General features: G+C 40.0%; 1 protein-coding gene across 2 annotated transcripts in view; it reads left to right on the forward strand.

Annotated features, from left to right (window-relative positions):
- Positions 1–23,974, forward strand: part of stard9 (StAR-related lipid transfer (START) domain containing 9) — a 41,998-nt gene extending 18,024 nt beyond the window's left edge. The window contains exons 4-32 of one of the 2 annotated variants that reach the window (XM_047157634.2): positions 707–823; positions 924–956; positions 1,052–1,110; positions 1,246–1,358; positions 2,863–3,005; positions 3,877–3,944; positions 4,197–4,294; positions 4,401–4,601; positions 5,740–5,837; positions 5,944–6,021; positions 6,109–6,186; positions 6,316–6,495; positions 7,310–7,364; positions 7,473–7,598; positions 8,223–8,305; positions 8,531–8,592; positions 8,835–9,007; positions 9,925–10,393; positions 10,533–17,717; positions 18,500–18,700; positions 18,866–19,049; positions 19,160–19,300; positions 19,586–19,685; positions 19,785–19,948; positions 20,030–20,094; positions 20,189–20,391; positions 20,495–20,574; positions 22,004–22,162; positions 22,279–23,974. In XM_047157634.2, the coding sequence (XP_047013590.2) occupies positions 707–823; positions 924–956; positions 1,052–1,110; positions 1,246–1,358; positions 2,863–3,005; positions 3,877–3,944; positions 4,197–4,294; positions 4,401–4,601; positions 5,740–5,837; positions 5,944–6,021; positions 6,109–6,186; positions 6,316–6,495; positions 7,310–7,364; positions 7,473–7,598; positions 8,223–8,305; positions 8,531–8,592; positions 8,835–9,007; positions 9,925–10,393; positions 10,533–17,717; positions 18,500–18,700; positions 18,866–19,049; positions 19,160–19,300; positions 19,586–19,685; positions 19,785–19,948; positions 20,030–20,094; positions 20,189–20,391; positions 20,495–20,574; positions 22,004–22,162; positions 22,279–22,380 (10,818 nt within the window). In that variant the 3' untranslated portion in view covers positions 22,381–23,974. The other variant, XM_047157635.2, reaches the window with a different exon arrangement.
- Positions 23,975–25,030: the final 1,056 nt, after the last annotated feature.

The following is a 25,030-nucleotide window of genomic DNA, read 5'->3' on the forward strand; positions in this document are numbered from 1 at the left end:
TGCTAGCCTGCCAGTGTGTGTGAAGGGCATGTCCTGGACTCTGCTGCCACTTTCTCAGTAAGGAGAGTGAAAAATGAAAACACATGGAGCAGCTTGAGTTCAGGACCTCCACATGTTCATACCAACACCCTCAGAACCATTTATTTTCCTCCCTCTCTCTTCTCTCCATCTTCGTCTGCTTTTACTCTTTACTGCATTCCAGGTGCTGATGATTATCAACCCGTTCAGGTATTTTGTCAGAAAACAAACGAGCTTCAGAGCTTGAAGCCTAAATTTCAGTCCAGCTTAAGAGATTGAAACAATCGGATCACATGAGTGACACAAGGCGGCTAGAAATACCTTGGCACGCCAGTTAACAGCCCAATATTGACTTCAAATCACATCTCCTATACGCAAATGCAATTCATGTGGACTTAGCAAACTGTATCTAGTTCATAATCGATCATTGTAGAGCTGTGGATAGTTACAGAATATCTGAAGCCAGTACAGTAATGTCAACAAGACATTCTGCAAATTAATTGCTGTCCTATACTTAATAAAATGTGTTCCGTTAATATCTGGTCCTTGTGAAAATGCAGTTTCTGTGGTCCCTGCAAACTGCTGTACTGGTCCAGTGGAGTCTCGTGTCATCTAGAAAAATTTAAAAAAATGAAAAAGGAGAGAGCTGTCGATGTAAAAATAAATGGTTCAGTGTCCTTTTTTATAGGTGTTCCAGGATCTGGGTATGTGCGTGTTGGCTGGAGCAACTGAAGGCTACAATGTCTGTCTGTTTGCGTATGGACAGACGGGCTCAGGGAAGACGTACACCATGATGGGCAATCCAGTGAGTAACACAGTACAGGCTTTGCCTAGTACACATCTATGGCAGGTGACTTAAATCTAATGCGTAAATGTAACCCCTTCATCCCTTCTTCCATATGCAGGATTCTATTGGATTGACGCCAAGGATTTGTCAAGTAAGTCTCGGATATGAAATGTAATATTTTGCAATCATCACTTCTGGTTCATACAGAGGATTTTCACCAGGGTTTCTTTCATTCCATAATTTCAGGGGCTGTTTCAATCTGGTATAGACTCTCCTGATGGACAGAACTGCAGAGTTGAAGTTAGGTAAGAGAGCACTGCACACATGTGTTTGTGTATTTGTGTCCTATGTATGACCCAGCAGTAGGTTATGCACTCTTTGTTTAGGCATGAAAGTTGTTGTAAGGAGATTATTCATTTTCCCTCCCTCTCCATCTCCAGTTTCTTGGAGATCTACAATGAGCGGGTGCGTGATCTGCTGAGAGGGCCGGACCAGAAAAAGCCAGCGGCCCTACGTGTGAGGGAGCACCCAGAAAAAGGGCCATATGTGCAGGGTGAGAGTTGTAAGAAAAACTGCTGTTTAGATTGAAACTGAAATAGGAATTAGATTCATTTGGTTAACACAACCAAACCTGAAAAAGCTACAAACCAAAACAGTTCTGTTTACATCTGGTGTCATTAAAGAGCAGTGCTTTGGTCCAGCTTCAATTTCCCCACTCCTTTTTTGGCCTATGTCCAGCATCCAGTCATTGTGTATATCAGGAGAAAGCCCTGAACAGCAAAAGGAAATGACCTCACTTTCCTGTGGCTGTAGAAAGCCTAGTGGAATACACACACAGTCCACATCAATCTCTCTCTCTCTCTCTCTCTCTCTCTCTCTCTCTCTCTCTCTCTCTCTCTCTCTCTCTCCTTAAACTACTATTAATATGGGCTAAGATTTATTTGTCATAGTCTTGGCCAAGGCTCCAGTTTTTCCTGTTTCCTTGTGTATCTCTGTTTTCCCTTTCCTTGTGTTTCCTGTGTTTGTCCCTCCCTCTCTTCCTGTTTGTTTGTGCTCGTGTGTGTCCTTTGGTGTGGCGCTCCGCTCTGCTCATCCACCTGATTGAATCAGCGAATGCACCTGCTCCTTATCATCTTATCAGCCTGCAGCGCTTAGAAACCCCGGTTCTCCAGTCACATGTCTCCAGAACGTTCTGTCTACCTGTTCACTTCTCACCCTGCCTGCCTGCCTGCAGTCTGCTATGCCCAGTCTTGCTTCGCCTCCCCTGTGGCTCATGGACAGAGTGTCCAACTCCCATGCCACCGACCGTCCGTGGTTCACAGACTGAGCGTCTGACTCCCATGCTGCCAACCCAAGTTCAAGTCCTGGCCCAGAGAGAAACACCAAGCCGCCCTTCATAAAATTAAAAATATTTATAATTATTATTATTATTTATTACTGGGGGCACGGTGGCTTAGTGGTTAGCATGTTTGTCTCACACCTCCAGGGTTGAGGGTTCGATTAGCGCCTCTGGGTACTCCAGTTTCTTCCCCCAGTCCAAAGACGTGCATTGTAGACTGATTGGCATGTCCAGAATTGTCCGTAGTGTATGAATGGGTGTGTGAATGTTTGTGTGATTGTGCCCTGTGATGGATTGGCAGCCTATCCTGGGTGTTCCCTGCCTTGTGCCCCGTGCCCCCTGGGATGGGCTCCGGGTTCCCGTGACCCAATAAGGATGAGCAGTACAGAAAATGGACCAAAATCTTTTCAGATGCATGCACACACAGTTCATAAAAAGTACTGCCATGATCAAGACTGAATCACGAGAATAAAATCTCAGATACTCCAGTAATAATAATTACTTTACTTTCTCCTCTCCTTGTAAAAGTAATTCATTCCAAATAGGGCTTTAGCTGAAATTACTCACGTCATAATTAAAGGGCTGCACAAATTCCTGACTGATCCATTAAGTGTTTCTCATTAGCAGAGGACTGTCTTTGCAAATAGAATAAAGTTGCCTTGTGTATTAAAAAAAAGAAAGATTTAAGATGTTTTTTTATACTGTGTGTGCATTCCAGGTCTCACTCAGCATGTGGTGGAGGACAGCAAGCAGGCAGCAGATTTGTTGGAAGAGGGCATCGCTAACCGCATCACAGCTGCCACACATGTTCACGATGCTAGCAGCCGATCACATGCGATTTTCAGCATCCAGTACACACAGGTCTTACTCACACATCTGTTCAACATCAGCATTGCCCTAGTTTCCAATTGAGCAAATCCTGTTATATAAGTGTTAGTTTTGTGACCTGTAAGACTTTGTGTCAGAATACTAATGATGTGGTCTTTTATGTTACTATGTCACTGAACAGTGAGAAAGCCTAACTGATTTCCTGAACCCAGTTATCATAGCAGCACCTGTGAAAGTAGGAGGGGTTTTCTAGAGATTGTGAGGTGTTTCCCTCATTTCCCAGCCAGTGCTAGATTTAATAGTACACTAAGTAGAGTAGCAACAATGGAGGAGCATTAATGTATGATTTACAAGGCATACGGTTCAATATGGATGCCGCCAACTAAATGTAAATTTCTCAAATGGAGAGTTTTACGTTGTTTTCAATGGTTATTATAACAGACACGAGATTCTAGCTAGCTAGTGGTTTGTTTTTTGTCCCCAAAATGCTACTGGTCTGACTCCAGAGGTGACTGGTGATACTTCAGTGTTGAGTGTTGCTTCAATATTTTCTGGCAAATTTAGTTGGATCGGTTTCTCGAAAGATAAATAAATGAGTAATTTAACCCACCATGACACTGACAAGAATAAAGCAGTTACTGAAGAAAAATGAAATTAAAGAAGTAAATCCATCAACAATACTGTGAGAGCACACTTACACGTCTACTCAATCAGGCCAATAAATACAACAACTATCTACATGGGATCATGGTTACCGGAAAAGTTCTTTTTTATTACACATTTAATTGACGTGAATAAGCTATTAGTAAAAAGTCCTTTATATGTAATGGCTCCTGCATATTATCTGTTGCTTTGAATTATGAATTGGACTTACATATTCTTTTGGATAAATTGTCTTTTGTAGGCGATACTAGAGAATAACCTTCCATCTGAAATAGTGAGCAAGATCAACTTAGTGGACCTGGCTGGCAGGTTGGTGAATTTGTTAAAAATATATATATATATATATATATATATATATATATATATATATATATATATATATATATATATATATATATATATATATTTTTGTACAGCTGCTTAAAGACCTTTTAACCCAACAGTGTTAATCTATTTTCTGATGTTGTCTACAAAACGATCATGTCGCCCCCTAGTGGAGCTCCTTTTTTATTTCGGACTCATACTGTTTTTGTGCATGGTGTGCCTCTTCTTGTCTATCAGTGAAAGAGCAGATCCTAATTACTGCCGGGATCGGATTACTGAAGGAGCCAACATCAACAAGTCTCTAGTTACTCTGGGAATTGTCATATCTGCTCTTGGTATGGGAAATTCCAGCAATATTCTTCTCAATAAACTTCTGTCTATTATCGTTGTTAGAATTTTGCTTCCCCCCCCGTTTGATGTCTTTGGTCTGTCTTCCCCTAGCTCAGAACTCTCAGATGTGCAGTAGCAGTCAGAGCATTAACAGCATGCTGAGTGAGGGAGAAGCCAGCACGGTTGGGAGTCAGTCCAGCTCCCTGTCTAGCAGCAGCCGCAGACACTGCTTCATCCCCTACAGAGACTCTGTCCTCACCTGGCTCCTCAAAGACAGCCTGGGTGGCAACTCCAAAACCATAATGATCGCAAGTGAGTCTGTTTATGGATAATAATTACAAATTATTCTACTAACACACAGTTCAAATCACAGGTTTATATTAATACTAATACATTACAGATTCTATAGTAACGGCCCTGCTAGGAACAAAAAACAATAGAAATTTTCATAGAATTTGTAATGGTTTTAGTGGTTATAATATAAATTGTATTGGTTTTAATGGAAACCGTAATAGTCCCTGTGGGTCTCTACTGGTAATTTGTTTGGTGGCATGTTATGTCTAGTGGATACCTTAGAGCGTCTATGTACAATCCTATAACAAAGCCCTCTTATTTATTCAAGGAACCCTTTAAAGAAGAACCATTTTTCCCCCCTAAATGGGCAAGTATATACTATAAATTCCAAATTATTTGCGAATATTTTCTTTTTAATACCTAAAAAAAGAGTTCATTAAAGGGTTCTTAGCCTGCTAGTTTGACTTAGGTTCCTTGTTTGACTCCTTTCTAAACGGGAAACCATAAAAATCTAGCATGGATCTATAAATGTCTCGTGGATAACATTAAGGACCAATAATGGTAATTGTTTGAATGGTTAACAGCTGATGGTTTGTAATGGTATTTGTAGTAGAAATCATTCGAATTTCTATGATGGTTTCTATTGGGGTTTTTTCAGCAGGGAGGTAATTCACAGGAACTTGTATCGCTGATGATATATATACGTCTAAGGCTAATAAACCAATTTTAAAGTGTTGTTTAACAAAGAATAATGTGCAGTCGTTGATAACGTGATGTAAGGAGGTGTTAATACTTTTGTAACTGTCAATTTCAAGAAAGAGAGGGAAAAAAGAGTGACTTGTGAGGGAGCAAATGCTTAGAGCTGCTATTATGGAAGTGATAACAGGAGCTAACTTGTCTCGAAGATGTTCTGCAACAATAAATGTAACTATTAATGGTTAAAAAGTATCGGTCATTAATTAATTGATTGATTGATTGATTAATTAACAACAAATGGTTTGGCCATGGTATACGAGAAATAAAACATTTCAGGACTTGTGGAAAATAATCACCTCTGGGGTGGTGACACAAACACACCAGCACTGATTATTTTCCTATAACAGCATGTCCCATCAATCATTTTCTGTCTTTCTTTCTCTCTCTCTATTCCCTACAGCAATCTCGCCTGCTTGCAGCAGCTACAACGAGACTCTGAGCACTCTCCGCTATGCTGCTCATGCCAAGAACATTGTCAACAAGCCAAGAGTCAATGAGGTGTGTTTGTGAATGAGTGTTTCTACCATTCTATGGTTAATACCATTCACCGATGATCATAAAATCGAGATATCTTTGTTCTCTGTTTGCTCTGTTTTGTTCGCAGGATGCCAGCGTGAGGCTGATCAGGGAGCTTCGTGAAGAGATCGATCGACTGAAGAGCATGCTGCTGAGCTTCTCTATGGTAATTAACTTCTCTTAGAAAATGCTCCCAGCACAGACAGCAAAAGCGATCGCTCATACAGACGTTGTTTTTGCTGACTGTCTACAGCGGAGAAACCCCAGCCCGTCTCTGAGTGATGAGAGAGACAGCAGCCTTTCAGACATAGTGCTGCAGAATGAACTCAAGGTTTGTTAATATGCTTAAACACGTAATAGGAAATGCAGTATTAAAAGCATCCGCTTGTTCTTTTAGGCGCAGCATTATAATAATCTTTGGAACCCACTGACATTATTTTTGCTCTCATTTTTGCTCCAGGTGGAACAGCTTACTAAAGACTGGTCGGAGAGTTGGCGGGATAAGCGAGCTCTTCTGGAGCAGTACAGTGTGGACATTAACCAGGACAGGGCAGGAGTTCAGATACATTCTCTCCGACCCCACCTCATCTCCCTGGAACCAGACGTCCTGAGCACAGGAGTCACTATTTACCACCTCCGGGTACTGACATTAACCTCTCAGTTTCTCTTCAATTCAGGTGCATGAGATTGGACCTGTCTAACATTAGCATATTTTTTGTATACTCCAATATATTTAAATAGTCTGCTTTCTAACTAATAACTCTTTCTTTTGTTCAGATTCTCCTTTATTCATCTTTTTTTCTTACTCTTGCTCTCTCTGCAAAATTCTTTGAGATGCCTGCCACAGTCAGGTAAAGCAGCTCTGCTTGTATGCACTTAATTCCTTCTTCAAATTTTCCCTTTTCACCCTTTCCCTCTATTATTATGTGTATGGTTGAGGTGAGGTTTAGTTGAGGCTTTATTTCAGAGGCTGTGAGACAAAGTCCAAGTCAAAGTCTCTCTGGGGAGCCTTAGAGCGTCTATGTACAATCCTATAACAAAGCCTTTATTTATCCAAGGAACCCTTTAACGAAGAACCTTTTTTCCCCCCTAAGTGGGCAAGTATATACTATAAATTCCAAATTATTTGCGATTATTTTCTTCTTAATACTTGGGCATTTAAAAGTAATCTAAACTGTCTTGCTACTTAAAAGTACACTCTTAAAAAGTTCTTGAAGGGTTCTTGAAGATTTCATCAAAGGGTTCTTAGCCTCCTAAATGGTTCCTACCTTGACCCCTTTCTAAACGGGAAACCATAAAAATCCTCCTGCATGCCTTTGATGTCTGTAGGTTAAAAAACCTAAACCTGTTCCAGGGTGGGTGTATTGACATGCATTTGTAATGGGCACAACCAACAGTCTCTGTTTAGTATTTAATCCCGTGCTTATTAACTTTCTTCCCTTTGTGTGTTGCAGGAAGGAATCACCAGAATTGGACCTCAAGATCCAAGTGAGGAAGAACCCCATATTGGTAGCTATTTTCATATTTCTACAGACTAATGTGTGACAAAATGATTTTACTGTAATAGTGTCCAAAATGATGACTCTGTGTATAATCTGTTGCTCTGTAATGTCTTAGTCATGCCAGAGGGTTCTGTTTGTGAAATTGAGAATCAGAATGGAGTTGTTACCCTCAAACCCCTACCACACACAGCCTGCACGGTCAACGATAGAGAGGTCACTGAACCTTGTCGACTCGCACAAGGTAAATGCAAAACACAGGTACTTGTTTACACACATTTTGGCCTTGTTGTAATAAAGAGTGACTGGCATCTTCAGTGTCAGTGGCAGCTCAGTTGTTAATATGTTGGATTACGTTGGGCGGCTGTGGCTCAGGTGGTAGAGCGGATTGTCCACTAATCACAGGGTCGACGGTTCGATTCCCGGCCCACGTGACTCCACATACCGAAGTGTCCTTGGGCAAGACACTGAACCCCAAGTTGCTCCCGATGGCAAGTTAGTGCCGTGCATGGCAGCTCTGCTATCATTGGTGTGTGAGTGTATGTGTGAATGGGTGAATGAGACACAGTGTAAAGCACTTTGGATAAAAGTGCTATATAAGTGCAGACCATTTACTATTACTCATCAGAAGGTCGTGAGTTCAGATCTGCCCTGGGCCCTTGAGCAAGGCCCTTAACCATAAAATGCTCAGTTGTATAAATGAGATAAATGTAAGTTGCTCTGGATAAGGGTCTGTGAAAATGCCACCATGTAAAAATGTAAATGTAAACACCTGGGTGTGAATTGAATTTGTGGCAGTAGTAGACAGTGGAGTATATGAACACATAAGTGGAGTTTGGCTATTGTAATGGTCATCTGCTTGTTTTAGGTGCAGTGATAACATTAGGAGGATGTCACAAGTTGCGGTTTAACCACCCTGCAGAGGCAGCAGTTCTGAGAGAGAGGAGACGTGTATGTTCACATACTTCATTCTGTAACGGTCTACATGAGAATAATAAAGTGCTTTTAAGATCAGAACTCTATCTGCATGTATTTTCTTTAACACCCATGGATAAGGGAACAGAAATGAAATTACTTCAGGTGCTTCCTCTCATTATGTAATCCATATAATACATTCAAAAATGATATCATTATAATCTCAAATCTCGTTTATTTATTTATTTATTTATTTTGCAGATCATTGAAGGTGGTCCACTTTTCAGCTCATCTGAGCTTAGCGCTCTCACACATAACTCAAGGTGAAAAGTTTTGCACTGTGGTTTATATTTGTTGTGCTAATTGCTGGAAATGTTGGACTGATAATGAGATCCCTAGAGCATTATTATCTTGTTTTTGCTGGATTAACTTCAGGTTGCTTGGTTACAGAAAGATGCTAAATGTAGGCAAAGCTCATTCACCAAGCTAGTTGTCTACTTGTTCTAGATTTTTGTGTTCGGATGCAGAAAAATACTAGTCTCGCTTTATATCTCTGTGTGTTCAGGGCAGAGGATGTAGGCAGTCAGGAGGCCAGTGACAGGTTAGCTCCCTGGCGGAGGCTGGAGGAGCATCAATGCTACGTGGAATGTTTGCGTGAGGAGATCCTGCTGGAACAGAGAAGAGCTGAGAAAGACTTGGAGAGAGAGCAGGCCCATCTTCGAAAGCAACACTCTGAGAGTGAGTTATTTTCTTAATACCCTATAGGCAAGGCAGATTGCTGCAATATTTGTTCATTTATGATTTTGAACTTAATATACAGTGGTGTCCAAAAGTCTGAGAGTACTAGTGAAAATGCTTCTATTTTGCATTTTTTACTAATTTAATGCCTCATTTTAACTACAAATTATATTACCAGAAATGACTTGAGTGAAAAGTACAACCTTTGGTCTAGAAATATGTATATGTTTTTCTTAGTATTTGATATTCCCCCTTTGCTTTTGACAGTGTGGATTTGGGCTGGCATGGCCTCCAAGTTTTTGATCAATCCACTGGTCACATGCTTCAGTGGAAGAATGGAAGTCAATAAAAATCTAGCATTTTGTACAAAGGAATTAACATGGTCAATATCACAAATTTGCTTAAATTAAAATAGAAATAGTGCATAATATACATATAGTATACATTCAATATACTGACTGTATCTTTTCTTTGTTTTTTACAATTTTGAAACGTTAAACTTTCTGTTGATTTTCAGTTTAAAAGCTTTTCAGTGTTGTCCCAGAAATTTGGGCCTGACTATATGTAAACTGTATCATATAAAAAAAAATGTATTTTATGTCAATATTCTTTCCCACTTTTTGCCATTTCTAAAAAATATTTTACTTCATAAATTACACACGTCTCCTGTTTGTTATTAAGAGAGATCTCGTCAGTAGTGCAGCTATTTTATAGAAAGAAATAAAGCTAAATGATTTTATTAAACTACAGTGCATATTAGATTTCATTTACATTTACAGCATTTAGCAGGTACTCTTATCCAGAACTTACAGAAGTGCTTTGTAATCTCTATCAAAAACACATCCTCTTGCTAGTTCACATGGTTAGGGACTAAGACTGTATTAATATTGAAACTATCTCTTCCATGTATTTTACAGTCCAGCAGTGGATCTTGCAAGAAAAGCAGCGTCTTGTTGCCATCAGGGAGAAGGGAACGCTCGACTCAGGGGTGCAGACAGATGTCGTTCCTCTGCCTGCACTGGCTGGCATTAACGAGAAGGAGAACAGCAGTGAAACAGTGCGTCCATCACTAATTGTGGGTGATAGGAAACGGGTGGTGCAAGAAGAGCTCCTCAAGCACCATGCATTCCGAAGAAATGAGAATCGCATTCGGCGCAAGAGACTGCGCTACCAGCTGGAAAGAATAGCTCGTAAGAGACACCTGCTAGAGGCAAAGCAAGAGCTTCAGAGACTGGAGACTGCCCTTTCACTCAGAGTTGATGGACCTCTGTCCCCTGATTTAGGATCTCCTTCAACGCGCAGAGGACGTCCAGTGGTCTTGCGAAGGCATTCCTTTTCTGTTGACCTTTTATCCCGACTTTACCCTCAACATTCACCCATTTTCAGGTCAGTAAGGGGCACTTAATTTGGTTCTGTTAAGAGATGTTCGATCAAAATGAGCATAATACTTTAGATACATAAATTCAGAAAGCAGATACATTCAGAAAGCAAACTCCTAAACTTAAGTCACTTTTTCTTTTAACAGCCAGTTTCTTAGGAGGACCAAATTATCTGAGTCAACATCATCTCTGTCTAGGGTTATCTTTCCTAGAAGATGGGTGTCTGATGAATGTCTACCAGGCAAACCTAGAGGCCGCTCTAACACTATGCCCTCAAGATATAGTCAAGGGACTTCAAGTAGGACAGGCTCCTCTGAGAACATCAAAATGTTTGGAAAGGAAAACATACCATCTGAAGGAATGACTGAGAAAAACGCTCAATCATCAGTCTGGAATCATAACATGGATTCGGATAATAGAGATAGTAAGAAGGTACTTCCGATAATAAAGCAATCAAGTACACAAAAAAACTCAGCTAAGGGAGGAAAGAGTTCAACCCATGAAGGAAACAAGGGCTTGGAGACAATCCGCAAAGCTCTTTCTCGATCAGTTGGCTTTGGAATAAAGATGGCTTTGTCAAGGGTTTTCCGCAAGCCTCCTTTAGGGTCACGAGGTGGCAAAAGTGCTAAGTCCGCTAGCAGAGTGAAAACTCAATTTGCCATGGAAGGAAAGAAAGACAAATTTGTAGGAGACGTGGAGACAAAGCAGCTAAAGTCCTCTATTAAATCTACAGTGTCTTGTGATGGTTTAGACCAGCTCATCTCATTAAAAGAGAAGAAGCACGGACGCTGGCATAGTGCAGAGACCCTGACTAAAAAGACCATGAGATGGGTCAAGACCCAACAAGATCTGACTGACTGGGTAGAAAAAAATGGTGAAGGAGTGGTTGATGACTCTTCAGACTGTGACAGCATTTTTTCAGTGGACTCCCTTTCATCAGCCTATGCCACTGCATTGGCGGAGCAGCTTCAGCAAGAGGACTGTGAGCCGAGTGAAGTAGAGAGTGAGGACAGTCAGATGTCCAAGGACTCACTTGTCAAGAAAAGTAGTGGGAGCACTGATGCAAGGCCAGTTCTGAAGCTTGGTCACTCCATTCGTCATACTTTCCATTCAACATCTAATCCACAATCAACCACAGGTAGAGAAAAAAAGGAAGAATCCAAAGAAATACCTGAAGAGCTTTTCAGGGGTCTACATGGTCAAAAGGTAATAAGACAAGCAATAGAGGAATCCTCACACTTCTCACAAGTAACATCTGATTCCCGGCACTCCAGTGATGCCAATGTCAGAGAAACGGAAGCTTTCCTTGCACTCACAGATGCATGGTCATCCACTGATGCAGCAGATAGTCCTAGGATCCTTGGGGCTTCAGAGACCTCGTTGAAACTATGTATACTATCAGAGACCAGTAGCAGCCAAAGTCAGGCTAGTCTAGATCTGTCTGGTACAACAACTGGATCTGAATGCCAGATATCACCCCGTTTTGATTCTACACAAGGCAATAATGCGACAGTTAAGGAACAAAGTCACACATCCTATGAAAGGAAAACCGTCTTGGACTATTTTTTGAGTGATCTTACCTCTACGTCCTGTTCTGCACCTGAATGCACATTATTGCAAGAAAATAATGGGCTGTTGCGTAATTTTGAGGCACCGAGCACTTCTCTAGAGGCTTCCATCGCTCAGAACACAATGAGCAAGAACACATATTGCACAAACAAACCACCACCACCAGAATTACTGCCATTAGAAACGATTGATGTTGATATGCTAATGGTCAATGCACCTTCCAAAGAGAGAGCTGTTCTGTCTGGTTGGAGTTCTTCAGCATGCTTCCCAGGTAATTCCCCCCCTGGTAAGAACTTAAAAAGCAGTTCTACAAAACAAACTGAACGTATCCCATCAGCTGATGAGAGTGTCCTCACTAAAAGCTTTGCACCACAAAATAGCTTAATAGAATCAAAACAGGAAACACAGTCCGAAGAACGTTTCATTGCCGAAACACAATCCAGAAATGGTAATATTTTCTCAAATTGTGATGGACAAACTCATCTAGAAATTCAGCATTCTCACAGTACACTTCAATCAGGAAATGCTTTGAAATGTAGTAATAAGCAGAAACCCATATGCTCCAGTAAGGAACTCCATCAGTCAGCAGTACATAGTTTGAAAATAGAGAATGATTTTCATTGTGAGCCACAAAGCATAATGGAGCATCTGATTAACCATGTTGAAAAGGAGGTGAGTGATGAAAAGACCTTGGTGCAGCATCAGGTTCAGTGCACAGAAAAATTTTCAGAGTGCTGTGATACAAGAAATACAAAAGATTACCCTTTTGAAATGAACATCAAGTCAGACCGTGCAAACGAAGTGGCTGCTTCTTTAAGATACTGTGATGCTCAACTCGAACCCTTTAATGTGCACACAAGAAAAAGAAGCAAAGATTCTCAAGATGATTTAACGGGAAATCTGAAAACCCGAAAGAGAAGCTGTGTTAAGTCCCTTGTACCTGGTGATTCTGCTGTAAATAATGTGCCATTCATGTTTAATGACATCAGCAGAGACTCAACAGGCAAACTGTTACTAACAGAAAAGGATATACCTGGAGATAATTTGTCCCAAACATTTCAGCAAGATTGTAAAACTGCATCTATGGACAATCATATCAACATGTACCACAACAGCAGTACTCCTGTTGCCAGATCTCTCTCTGAAGACAGGCTTGCATCTACAGTAACAAAAGAACAGAAAGTGTCCACCATTCCCATGAATAAAAGTGAAATGCCGTGTATGCCAGACGTAAAAACTTCTGATGTTAAGGTTGTAGACAAAGGAGTGTTTGAGAGCTGTACATTCCAAAAGATTGGCCTTACGATAAATGACAAAATATCAGAAGTGGTGAAGGAACACCTGAACTTGTCATTGCAAGTGGATGGTGGTGAAGACATTAATGAAGAACCAGAGACAAACAACAAAACATCTTCAGCAACCAACATTTATACTCTTAAGAACAATACTGAAATTACAGCTGAGGGCTTACAAGGAGAACTTGACAGTTCTCAGACATTTCCATGTGTGACTGAATATTTTGTTGATGATAGAGAGAATCTGGACAACACAGATGACTGTTTGAGAGGCCAATATATAGTAAAAAATCCCACTGAGAAAGAAGTACTAGACCACCAAGGAGTTGGATTCCTTAGCAGTTGTCCAGCTTTGTTGGTGAAGAACAGTGCAGAAATAGAAAATTTAGAGAATCATAATGCATATGGACCTGTGCCCCAAGATTTGAAAATAAAGCTACCAGAATCAAACACTGTCCTATGTCCAGTACCAACTGATAATCATCCAGAATTGTTAAATACCAGCCATTCCAGTGGTCTAATCGATGAAGTGATCAGTGAAAGTAACACAACTATACAACTGACATTGATGTCTACTTGTAAACAAAGCCCTGTAATTTTATCTTCTGATTATGTCACTGTGGCTGAGGAACATGATCAGTTCAGTCTGAGGAAAACAGAGACTATACCAATCGATAAAGTCGTTCACAATCCGGCTCCTACAGGAACATCTGTAAGGAATGAAGACAACGGATTTGATCTTTCATCATATACACAACATAAGCCAGGTATTTATCCTGAAGAAAACAGCATTTCAGGAGCTTCAAATCCTGAAACGGAGTCCAGTCGTTGCTCAGAAGCTGTGGTGAACCACATTGCCTCAGACATGCTTAAGGAGGCAGTGGAAGCAAGCAAAGTAAATACGGCACCTAAATTTCAGCAGGTGCTGGAGTTAAACACTGTTTCACATCTTGACACTGAGTCAGCAATTCAATTTCAAAAGGAGAATGAACACTCATTTACTTCAGACAGAGCTGAACATGTTCCAGGTACTGATTCTAGACCACTTAAAAAACAAGTATACCAAGAATGTGCTGAAGAAAAACATGGTTTTATGACACAAGAACAACTTCATGGTGGACAGAACACAAATGAAACAGAGGACAATATCATGGACTTTGAAAACCACACTTGTTCAGGAAAACTACATAAAGAGACCACAGTTTCTAAATCATGCCAGGCTCTGGTGGAGCTACAGAGAGACAACCAAACACAAATCATCCAAAGTGTCATTATGAGTGAAATGCATTCAAGCTGTCCTCAAAATGAAGATCAATCATTGTGTAAAGAGGACCATACACTGCAGAGAAGGAACATTCAGGAACAGTGTGTGAATGTTCAAAAAGAACAGAAGCATCCGTATCAACTGCAATCTCAAGACTTATCCATCCTTTCTAAGTCTGTACAAAGACCAGAGCAGACGGACATGAGAGAGGCAAATACACCGGAGCTTAAATTTTCTACATCTGGGTCATTAGACTTGAAAGAACCAATTCAAGTTCAAATTGAATATACTGAAAAAACTAATGGAGTGAAACAGCCTGCAACAATATATAGTTCAAGACTCGTATTTTCTAGGACTAATGAAGAGCGACAGAGAGTAAAGCCAAAGAGACACAGGAAAGCCCATTTTACAGCTCCAATAAGTTCATCCACTGATTCAACACCTGATTCATCCTTAGATGAGATAGCTAAATCCAGAGTACATAAATGTGGCATTGCCACTCCAGCCATACCTGGCACATCTTCTCCTGGAAAAGCAACAACAGAAAATAGAAATATCTCATCTGATGAATCAAGTTCATTTCTGTCTTTAGAAATTAGTCCAGGATCAACAGCATCAAAATCAAAACATAATCAGTGTTACGGGACTGGCTCTGATAATCCATACTTTTACATCAGAGATGTTACCACAGAGGAAGTGAGACAGAAAAAATGTAATTTTACGGCAAAGCTATTTAAAATTCCTGGTCAATCGAAGGGTGATGAAACAATTCAGTTAACCAGAAGCAATTCTACTAAACACGTATCACATGAAAATAACAACGAGAGACCAAAATCATTTGAGAATGATTCCATCCAAGATAGAGAACCAGTTCTACATTTTGGTTCAAGTGACATCAACCCCTTTGTTCATACAAGAAAAAAGGATCGGTTACTTAAAGCTGCATACAAAAATCAGCCTTTTGGAAGTGCAGTCAATATATCCAGTCAACTTTCCTCACTTGAAAGTTCAAGCAATGGTATAGCAAGATGCTGTAGTATGGACAATGGGTTGAATGTCCAGAATTCTCCTTTCAGTTCTCATCTGAGCACTTATGCAGTCCAGAAAGGGCTTTCTAGCACATTGAGTAGTGCTGAAGATTCCAAAGAACATATTTCTACAGAACCCAAGCTGAGGGAAGCTTTTCGTACCCCAACTATTTGTAATGAGAAGATCTTAACAGCTTCAGGCAGTGACTCTTGCAATGATACCTTAGACTTAGCCAGTAGTTCAGGCCAAGTAGATGAAATAGTGCTGGTCTACTCTTCTGAACATGAAAGTCAGGAAAGTAAGCAAGATTCAAGAAAATGTGACCATGGTACCCAGACAGTCAAGTTTTATGAGGACCAGGAGAAGAAGAACAGACACAGGAGGAGCAGTACCCAGGTTCCTGTGTCCAGACAGGCGCAAGAAAGATCAACCACATGGACAAGTCTACAGAATATGTCTGAACATCTTTCTGAGTTGATTCTCAGCACGTCTGATCTTCTGGGGAACATTCAGTGTATGAGAACAGGGGAAAATTCTATGGAAAATACGCCTCCTTTAAAAACTTGCAGTAAAGTTTCAAAGGTAAGCTCTGACAAGTATTGCAAGAGTGATGGCTCCACCCAAACTGCAATAGATGTTGGGATCCAAACTGAGGACATTGCACTGCTAATGAAACAGAACAAAGTTCTCCAAAGTACCCCGCTCGTACAGAACCCCAAATCCCACGAGGTCAATGTGATCGTCAAAGTTATTGGCTCCGAAGTTTGCAACATACCAAAGCACGATGGTGTCATCAATTCTATTAAAGATCAGTGTGACAGCAAACAGACCTTTGAAACTGTTAAAAGTAATCCTGACTTGTGTCCTGGAGGCTCACCTTCCTCTGAGCAGTTTAGTGGAAAGTTGGACACTGTAAAAATTCTCTCCCTAGAAACAGTTGCACCAAATCAGCACTGTTTCAATCCTGTCACGGTAGACCATAAAGCTTCCAACGCTTTTGCAGTTTGTGTTCAGAGAAAATGCACTTCTCAAATGTTAGCAAAGGACAATCAAACACATCAGCAAATGAAGCCAAAGAATAACCCTGATAAAAGGGTGATGCTTATCGACCGTGCCTCTTCACCTATTCTCACTGTGGATGTGGCAAGTTTACAGAAAGGGAAAATCAAATCTGGTACAATCCACACCCCCACTGAGATGCTCTCAAAAACTGAAAACAAACCAGTGTCCACCAGTAAACCTAAGTCACAGTATCAAAGAGAGAATTTTTACACATATCAAACTGTAAACAAATCAGTGTCTTCCATGTCTCTTGAGAACCTAAGTAACCACAGTTGTGTACATTTAGGTGCACCAGATGCACACTCTACAGAAGTCTCATCCAGCAGATACATACAAAATGGAAGAAAGAAACACTCTCATGGAGTGCGAAGCAAAGAAGCAAGCCAAGCTATTTGGTGCAGTCCCCTGTCTCATAGTCACTCTTCCACTGTCAAACACAGGAAACCTGTAGACTTGAGCCAAGACACATTACAATCCTCAACACCCATTAATCAAAGCCACAGCAGCAGCATGCAGGAATATAAACACAGACTATGTAAAAATATGAGCTGCTGGGGTGATGTGAGCAAAGACACTCTCCAATACCAAGAGGAAGACAGCATGTCTTTGGCTCCGAGTGACTGCAATACAGACATCTTGGTCAGCATTAACCCACTCACTGAAGCCAGTCCACTCCAAGAGGATTACTGGATTCCTGAAAACCTGCCCATGCACAACAAGTTCACCAACTGGTCAGGCATCAGTCAGCAGCCACCAGCCAGGCTCACTAAGGAAAGCAGTACAACTATGGAGAAATCCCCAGATATTAACACACATAGTCTCCACCTACGTTCAGCAGAGTCAGAGAGTCTTGGGTACAGGTACAAACCAGAGCTCTTGGAATCAGCAGATAGACGGAGCAGAGAAATTGAGAGACTGCGGAAGGAACGGGAGCAGGTACTTGCCTCTATGCAATTAGATACGAGTCCTCATCCGCTCAGTGTAGAGCTCGCAGAGGCCAAGTTGCACTATGGCCTGGGGAAGACAGACACTCTGCTAAACATGCTGAAGTCCAGTTCCAGAAGTCCAGTTGCAGAGTCTACCATCTCTACCAAACAGCAGCTGTATGACAGGTGAGAGTTTTACGCTTGTAAAAAGTGATTATTAAATTTAAAGGGCTTATAATGTACACTATGTTAGATTTGAAACCTGTATATTGTATATTATGTTGCATTTTCACTGTGCTCAGTTTTCCACAGGAGAAATGGCCTTCTGATTAGGAAACGTGATCAGTATGATGTAATCAGTATGATAAAACACTTTGAGACATGCTGTTATAGGGAACCAGTCAACATCAGGGTATGGATTTCCAAGAACACCATCTCCTGAAGTGTTTTATTTCTCTTAAACCACAGCAATTTGCTTACTCTGACCATTTCTAAATGTGTTTAAGAACATCATGTATATCAGCTTATAGTTATTTTTAATGTTGTAGAATGTTTTCAAAAGCAAGTTAGTTCCAGTTATCCCTTATGTTATAACAGGTATAAACAGATGTTCCCTCATCGGCTGCATTGTTTCCCCTCTTTCTTTCAAAGTTAAAAAGACTGAAATGAAGCTTATCGTGTTACATAGCAAGCCCTCTGAGCATTACAAAGATTCTTCCAAAAATGCCAGATAAACATTTCCTAACAAAAAACCTCATCATATCAACAAGTATACACATTTGTTTTAGTCCATTTATGGAGCATCTGCCATATACGTCCTCTGTAAGTGCGATTGCATAAGCTTGTGATTTGCCTTGTAGCCAAAACGAATGCCCGAGCTGTTCAGTTATAGAAAAAACACCACCTGGAATAGAAAATTCAACTGGGCTGTGGTATTATTAGAATATCGCCTGTTATTATTTCCTCAGGCACAGGAGGAGTATTGATGGTTTAAGGAAAGAGAGAGAAGATCGTCTTCAAACGTCCCGCCGAGCTCGAAGTCTCAGCCCCAGCAAGCATCCGAACTCATCAAATCACTTGACAGAACAGTCTGAAAGACCTGTGGGTCTACCCAGCCGGCAGCGAGAATATCTGCAACACCTACGCAAGGAAGTAGTGGAGATGAGCAGGTGAATGACTAAACCAGTCCCGTTCCGCTATCTGTCACTTACTCTTTTTCTCAATTTGTGATAAAGAATTTTATTACATATCTATCTAATTTTATCTGTCTAATTTCATGTTATTACATATGATTTCCTAAATGAATCGACTTTAATCCAAATGACATTTCATAGGGTTCCAGATCCACCTAGAAGAGAGGGTCAGTATCCCACTGATATTGAACTCCTTCTGCGTGACTACAGTCGTGCACGTGAGGAAGCGAAGACGGAGATTGCCAGAGCGCGAGTGCGGTTACGTGAGAGGACGGAGCAGGAGAAGCGGAGATTGGAGCAACAAGCTCTCACACAGTCTGTAAAGGTGAGTTCAAAATGCAACACTCAGACCAACTGGCATCTTAAAGTCTTATTTTATATATACAAATACCACAGTTTGGAATGATTTTATACTTCTCCTCATCACTCATGTAGGATCATATGAGACTTTGTACACGTGTCAGTAATAGCACCTTGTGCACTGGTTCCAACTTAAGTCTCTCTTCTGGACCTACATCTGGCTACAACAGTAGTAATGCAGCTGTACTGAAAGACAGTACCTCACCATCTATACAGGTGAGGGGAAAAATATGCATAATATGTGTTGTGTTTATTCACAGATGAATAGCATGAAGGCTTTAATAAACTGTTTTGTACATTGTTAGAGACTTTGCTTTGTCAGCATATATACACACAATACTACTTGTATAATGAGATCCAGTTTACTGTTGTTATAAACAATTGGGTATAATTCGGGGTTGGGTGTTTATCTTATAAATTATTGAGTTATAGGAAGAAAATGGGTTCACTGGCTGTATCCGTTTAAAGGTTAAAGGATATTTGTATGCCTGTATTCTGCAGATCACTCGAGTCTCAGATGGAGAGTTAAGAATCAGATCTCGACCTCCCATGATCCCTCCTCAAAGTTTAAAGGCTCCTCGTGCATGGCTATCAGCTCAGGGTAAGTAGTGACTTTTTATTGTTTTTTAAAAAATTTTTTAAAGTAGCATTCATCCAAATAACCCACACAGAATTTTACTAAACCAATAATCCTCGTTAGATATTCGTGTGGAGAGCTCCTCCTCGGGATATGAGCTTCACTCCTCCTCCTCTCCTTCATCTCCTCCTGGAAGACAGCGCACCTGTTCCTTTAGCTCTCCCTCATCTATTTCAATTTCATACCAAGACATTGCAGACTGTACTCTCACAAGTGCAATATCAGAGGTAAAGTGCATAGTTTTCACCATGTCCATCTCTAAATTCTGTGACATGAAACTGGCTGCTGAGTGTTTGACTATGTAACAGGTTCATTTAGCCTCTGGAGGAGATGTAAGGAATCTGCTGGCAGGAAGCGCCGAAGCTGGCTGGAGGTTGGTGTTGTGAAGTAAAAAAAAAAAAAAAAAAAGCAGTATGCTTTGATATAAAAATTAGACCTATTCTACATCAACCCACTTTTTTTTCCAGACACCATGGCTTAGAGAACGGAGTACAGACCTTCCACCGGCCCTCCTCCAGACCCTCTGCTCACGGGTTTTTGGGTGCCATGGAACTGGAGAGACCCCTTGCTAGTCTGTGGAGTTTAATCCGAGATCACTCCAAGACTCATCTCTACAACACATCTCTAAAGTCTGCCTGGACACGATTGCTAGATGACGCTACACAACTAGGTGACTGTCTTTTTATATTATTTGCTACATTATACAAAATGATGTTATATATTTATTCAGAAGAATGTAAGATAATTACAGCTCATTTTGTCACTTTCACCAGTCTACCTGCTGACTGACCCGTCCAGCTGTCATATGAAGCAGCCGCGGGATTTCTGTTGCCTGAGCACTGAGGCCAAACGGGTTTGTCCCTTCAGTTATCTGCTTAATGTTGTGAATTTATACAGATTTATACCACAGAACTGAATTCTTAAAGCTAATTAGTCAGATGGTGTAGATAGATTTCTGAAATGTGCTGACTGCAAGGCGAAGCACGGGTTTATATTAACGTGCGCATTCTAATACGTTATCTTTCCCACATAAACGGATTTAAAAATGTGTGCAGTTGTTGATGTGGTGGCGTTTTCTGCTAGATGTTTATTTATCATTTGGGGAAAGAGTCTCAAGTTTCAGTGCTTTGTAACAATTCGAGGTACAGCTTTACGTTTTCTGAGCAAGAAAAGTCTTTAGGACTGGCAACTCGATAACATGAAAGTTACATTTGTGTCTTATTGACACAGAAAAAAAGAGATGCTAGTGAGGGAACGACTGTTCCACAATATTAAACAGAAATATAAATGGATAAAATGTCAGTGTGTGATGTGAAGTTCTTTTAATAAGTAGATAATTGTGATTGTTGACAAATTACTATGGTATAAGAGGAATAAAACTCTTGAGGATATGCTGTTAATCAACCTCAGTATAGTAAGCACCCTATCATTGATTATTTAACTTTCTGCGTGCCTGGTATGTGCTTTTATTCTTAAGCAAAATTCACTGCATTACATTGTGGGAATAAATTTAGGACACATGAAAACACAAGGGTAACAGAGTATGTAGTTTATTGAGAATTCACTATCATTCACTGGGGAGAGGAGAGGACTCGTCTGAGAATAATCAGTAGGTGATGGATAATATGGTGGTGTGTTTGATGCAGAGCTACTGTCATCATCAAAGGAAAGAATAAATGGGTCCTCCACAGATGTTATGGGAGACAGATTAACCTCAGTTTGAGTAGAGGCATGGGCATAGGTTACCGATGGAATGATAGGATAAACGGGAGGATGAGGAAACTATGGGAGTACAGGTGAAGAGGAGAGCCATTCCAGCAGAGCAGTAATGTCCACTGCCAAATGTGCCAGCTGATGACGTAGATATTCAACCAGGCCTGAGTGATTGAGAAGCCGAGAGAGAGAAGGTCCAGCTGAATGAGGGTGTTGGCCAACTGGACAGAGAACAGAGAGAAAGCACAAAAATGAGAAAGAATACACAATAAAACAGTAGGGGTAATACATATATCATATATCCACATATACATGTACAAACACATGGAAAGAGTGTAAGCAGTAAGCAATAATAACAATATATCTCACCCATTTTATATATATATATATATATATATATATATATATATATATAAATATATATATATATATATATATATACACACACACCATATATCAAGGTTTAATGAGAGGAAAATTGTTGTCAAATGTTTATAAAAAATCCTTTCTCTCTCCCTGCTTCATTCTCTCTTTAACTCTTTGGATCTTTTCTGCGTACTGTCCATCAGGATGACATGTGGGTGTTGGCCATGCAGTCTGTATTTGAAGAGTCTCTCCCTCGCCCAAGTGTGGACACTGTACGTGGAGAGATGTTTCCCAGCGCATGGATACTTCAGCGCAGTCAGCGGCAGGGTCGAGAGATTGTTACAGTTATCTATCTACTACAGGTAACCTTTCTATCCTCACCCTCTATATTTAATGGTATTTTGTTTAACCTACTATTATAAATAGTTTAGCTTTAAATATGTTGCTCGTACAGTAAACATTGTGCCTCCGTCTACAGGTTGATTTGGGAACTCCAACCCTGCCTCAGAGACTGCTGAAAGTTGTGGCCAGGAAGCAAGCAGCTGTAATCGCAGACCTTGATTCGTTTTTGTCCTTGTGACAGAGCAGGTCACTAATAAGCACTTAAAAGCCCTTAAAGGTCTTTTCTAACATTTGCACCTCATTACTTTTTTTTTTTCTGTTCTGTTATTTTGGTTCTCCTCAGAGCACTGATAATTAGTGTATTTATAGAAAGATACAGTTTGTGAGATTATATTGATACTATTCTACATTGTGCATACTCTTTATGGTGCTTTTTTTTTCGGCCAAAGACTGGACAAAGAATTCACATAGGAATATTTAAGTTTTTGTCCCAATCACCCATAAGCTTTATTTGTAAAAGTACTTGACATTAAATTGCTTTGTACATATCTCTACATAGGATAACGCAAATCAGTCCAATATTTTTCTATGTGTAGCAAAGCTCATTTTAGTGAACGTCCAAATCTAAGCTGATCTATTTGAAACTTGAATTTGCAAAGACATCTTTTTGATTGCTCATGTCAGAATGTATAATATGCAGCCCACTGCTCCTGCATGGACATGCACAGTATATATCTTGGCGTCTACCCATAGGTAGAGCAAACGGCTACATTTCTGCACTACTCTACACTAAAAGTCGTATAATGCTGAGCAGAAGCTACAAATAGACTCGTGTTTTTGCCAGTCTTTCTGACTATTGCCACATGGTGGCATTTGCAGTATTTTTTACTTATGCAAGAAATATGCAATGTGGTGTCCTAAGCTTTCCTAAATGATTCTCTAGCACGAACAAACTTCATCACACTCGCCGTCATAGTAAACACAGTTGTTTAATACATTTGATAACTACTAGAGATCTAGTCTCAGAGTAAGCTTTTATTCTGAAGTTGCTCTAGTACAACTGTTTATGAATCGAGTGAGACAAGTGGCCACTACAGTGCTAGGGCTGTGTGAAGTGTCACTGAATTTGAAATCATCCTTTAGGGTGGAGAAAATCAAATCAATGTATTTATTTATTTTTTAATAAATTTGTGTATAATGTAAAAATGTTATATAAAACCATCTCTCACCAGTCTGTATTGCGTGGACATACTGTATTGTATCTGTATTGCGTGGACATACTTATTTGACTCTAGATTGAAGTGCTGAACTGGATGTGCAGCATAAAATACATCCCTCACCACACACCCCTGTCTTTGTTCACATCATTAGAACATATAAAGGAATTGAAAAAGCCATTGAGTGGTACTGACACCTGGAGATTGTGGCTATGAGAATAACACTGAGAGAGATGACCCTTATACACGTTTAAAGTCAAGGTCAAATGAATTATTGACTATGTAATTAGATCAGGATTTTCTTTTAAAGCACTGTAGAACGGGATTTATGTGAAGTAAAAGCCCCAAGTGAAGAACCTGAAAGAGAAAGAGAAAAATCCTGTGACTTATGTTCCTCTGTTTCTTCTGTTCTCTTTAACATTTTTATTGTATATACTGTACCAGTTACCTGACAACAAATATTGCCATATGTAATCACTCCTTTTTGAATGTAAAATAAATTTTTTTGGACATTTTTTGTTAACTTTTATTTTTGTGTAATTTTTTTTCTGCTTTTTATAATTGCATATTTATGTTTTTATACTTTTGTTAAATATAAAAGGTTGATTTTCCAAATGACTTGCCTATTGTTTTTTCACCCTCTCTTTTCTCCCCAATTTGGTAACCTGCCAATTCCCACCCACCTGTGAGTTCTCCTCTATCATATGACAGCTACCAACTAGGGAGGGTGAAGGCTAACATGTGCGTCCTCCGAGACACGTGAAGCCAGCTATCTGCCGTTATCCTCATATGTGAGTTTGACAGGGGATCCAGAGAGTATGGCCAGTTTTGCTGTCTTGGATGGCACCATTGTTCATTTTTAAGATAAAATGGATAACATAAGATTCAAGCATGTGGTGCAAACAAATTCATACTATTCACGACATGTAGAACATGTTTGATTGTCCCCCACCACAGGTACTGGAGATCAATGTCTCATTAGAAGAATGGTAAATGGTAAAGCAAAGCACATGGTGTGTGTCTTAACATTCTGAATCGTATTTAGGCTATGATAGTGATATAGTGATAATACATTATTATTACATTTAGTATTTCTTTTATGTCTCAGACTCTATCATATAAATAATGAGACTTGGAAAAAGCTGTTCTAGCTTAACACAATACATAAAATGGGCCATTCATTTCAGCTAAAATGGGTCACCTCCAGAACGGACTGTCTTTCCAATAAATAATGTTCAAATCTTATCGAAACGTTCCAGATCGGAGTTGTTATTCATATTGAATTAACATAGCACACACATTCTCTGTTATACACAGAGCAGTACAGAATGATGCTCAAAGAAATACTATTGCATGTTAAGGTTCATCATCTGATACTGCTGTAGTTAAAATGGCAGTGAGTAGAACTATTTTATTGCAGGTACGTTCCATAACAAAATTTCTTTCCTGCAAAGGATTTTCTGACTGAGTGGCGAGCCAGTCCACGTTTAAGGATTATTCAAGAATTTAAGACATTGTGAATGAAATATCTTCTAAGGATATAAGCATCTAGTTAACCTCCTGTGACGAGGAGGTAGTGTAATTGTAGGAGGTTATAAAGAAGGAGAAAAAGTAGCTGTAATTGCAAAACGTAATTAATATTTTCAAATTAATTCAGTGTCATTCTCACTA

Source organism: Ictalurus punctatus, chromosome 9 (genome assembly GCF_001660625.3).
Source record: "Ictalurus punctatus breed USDA103 chromosome 9, Coco_2.0, whole genome shotgun sequence".
Taxonomy (NCBI): Eukaryota; Metazoa; Chordata; class Actinopteri; order Siluriformes; family Ictaluridae; genus Ictalurus; species Ictalurus punctatus.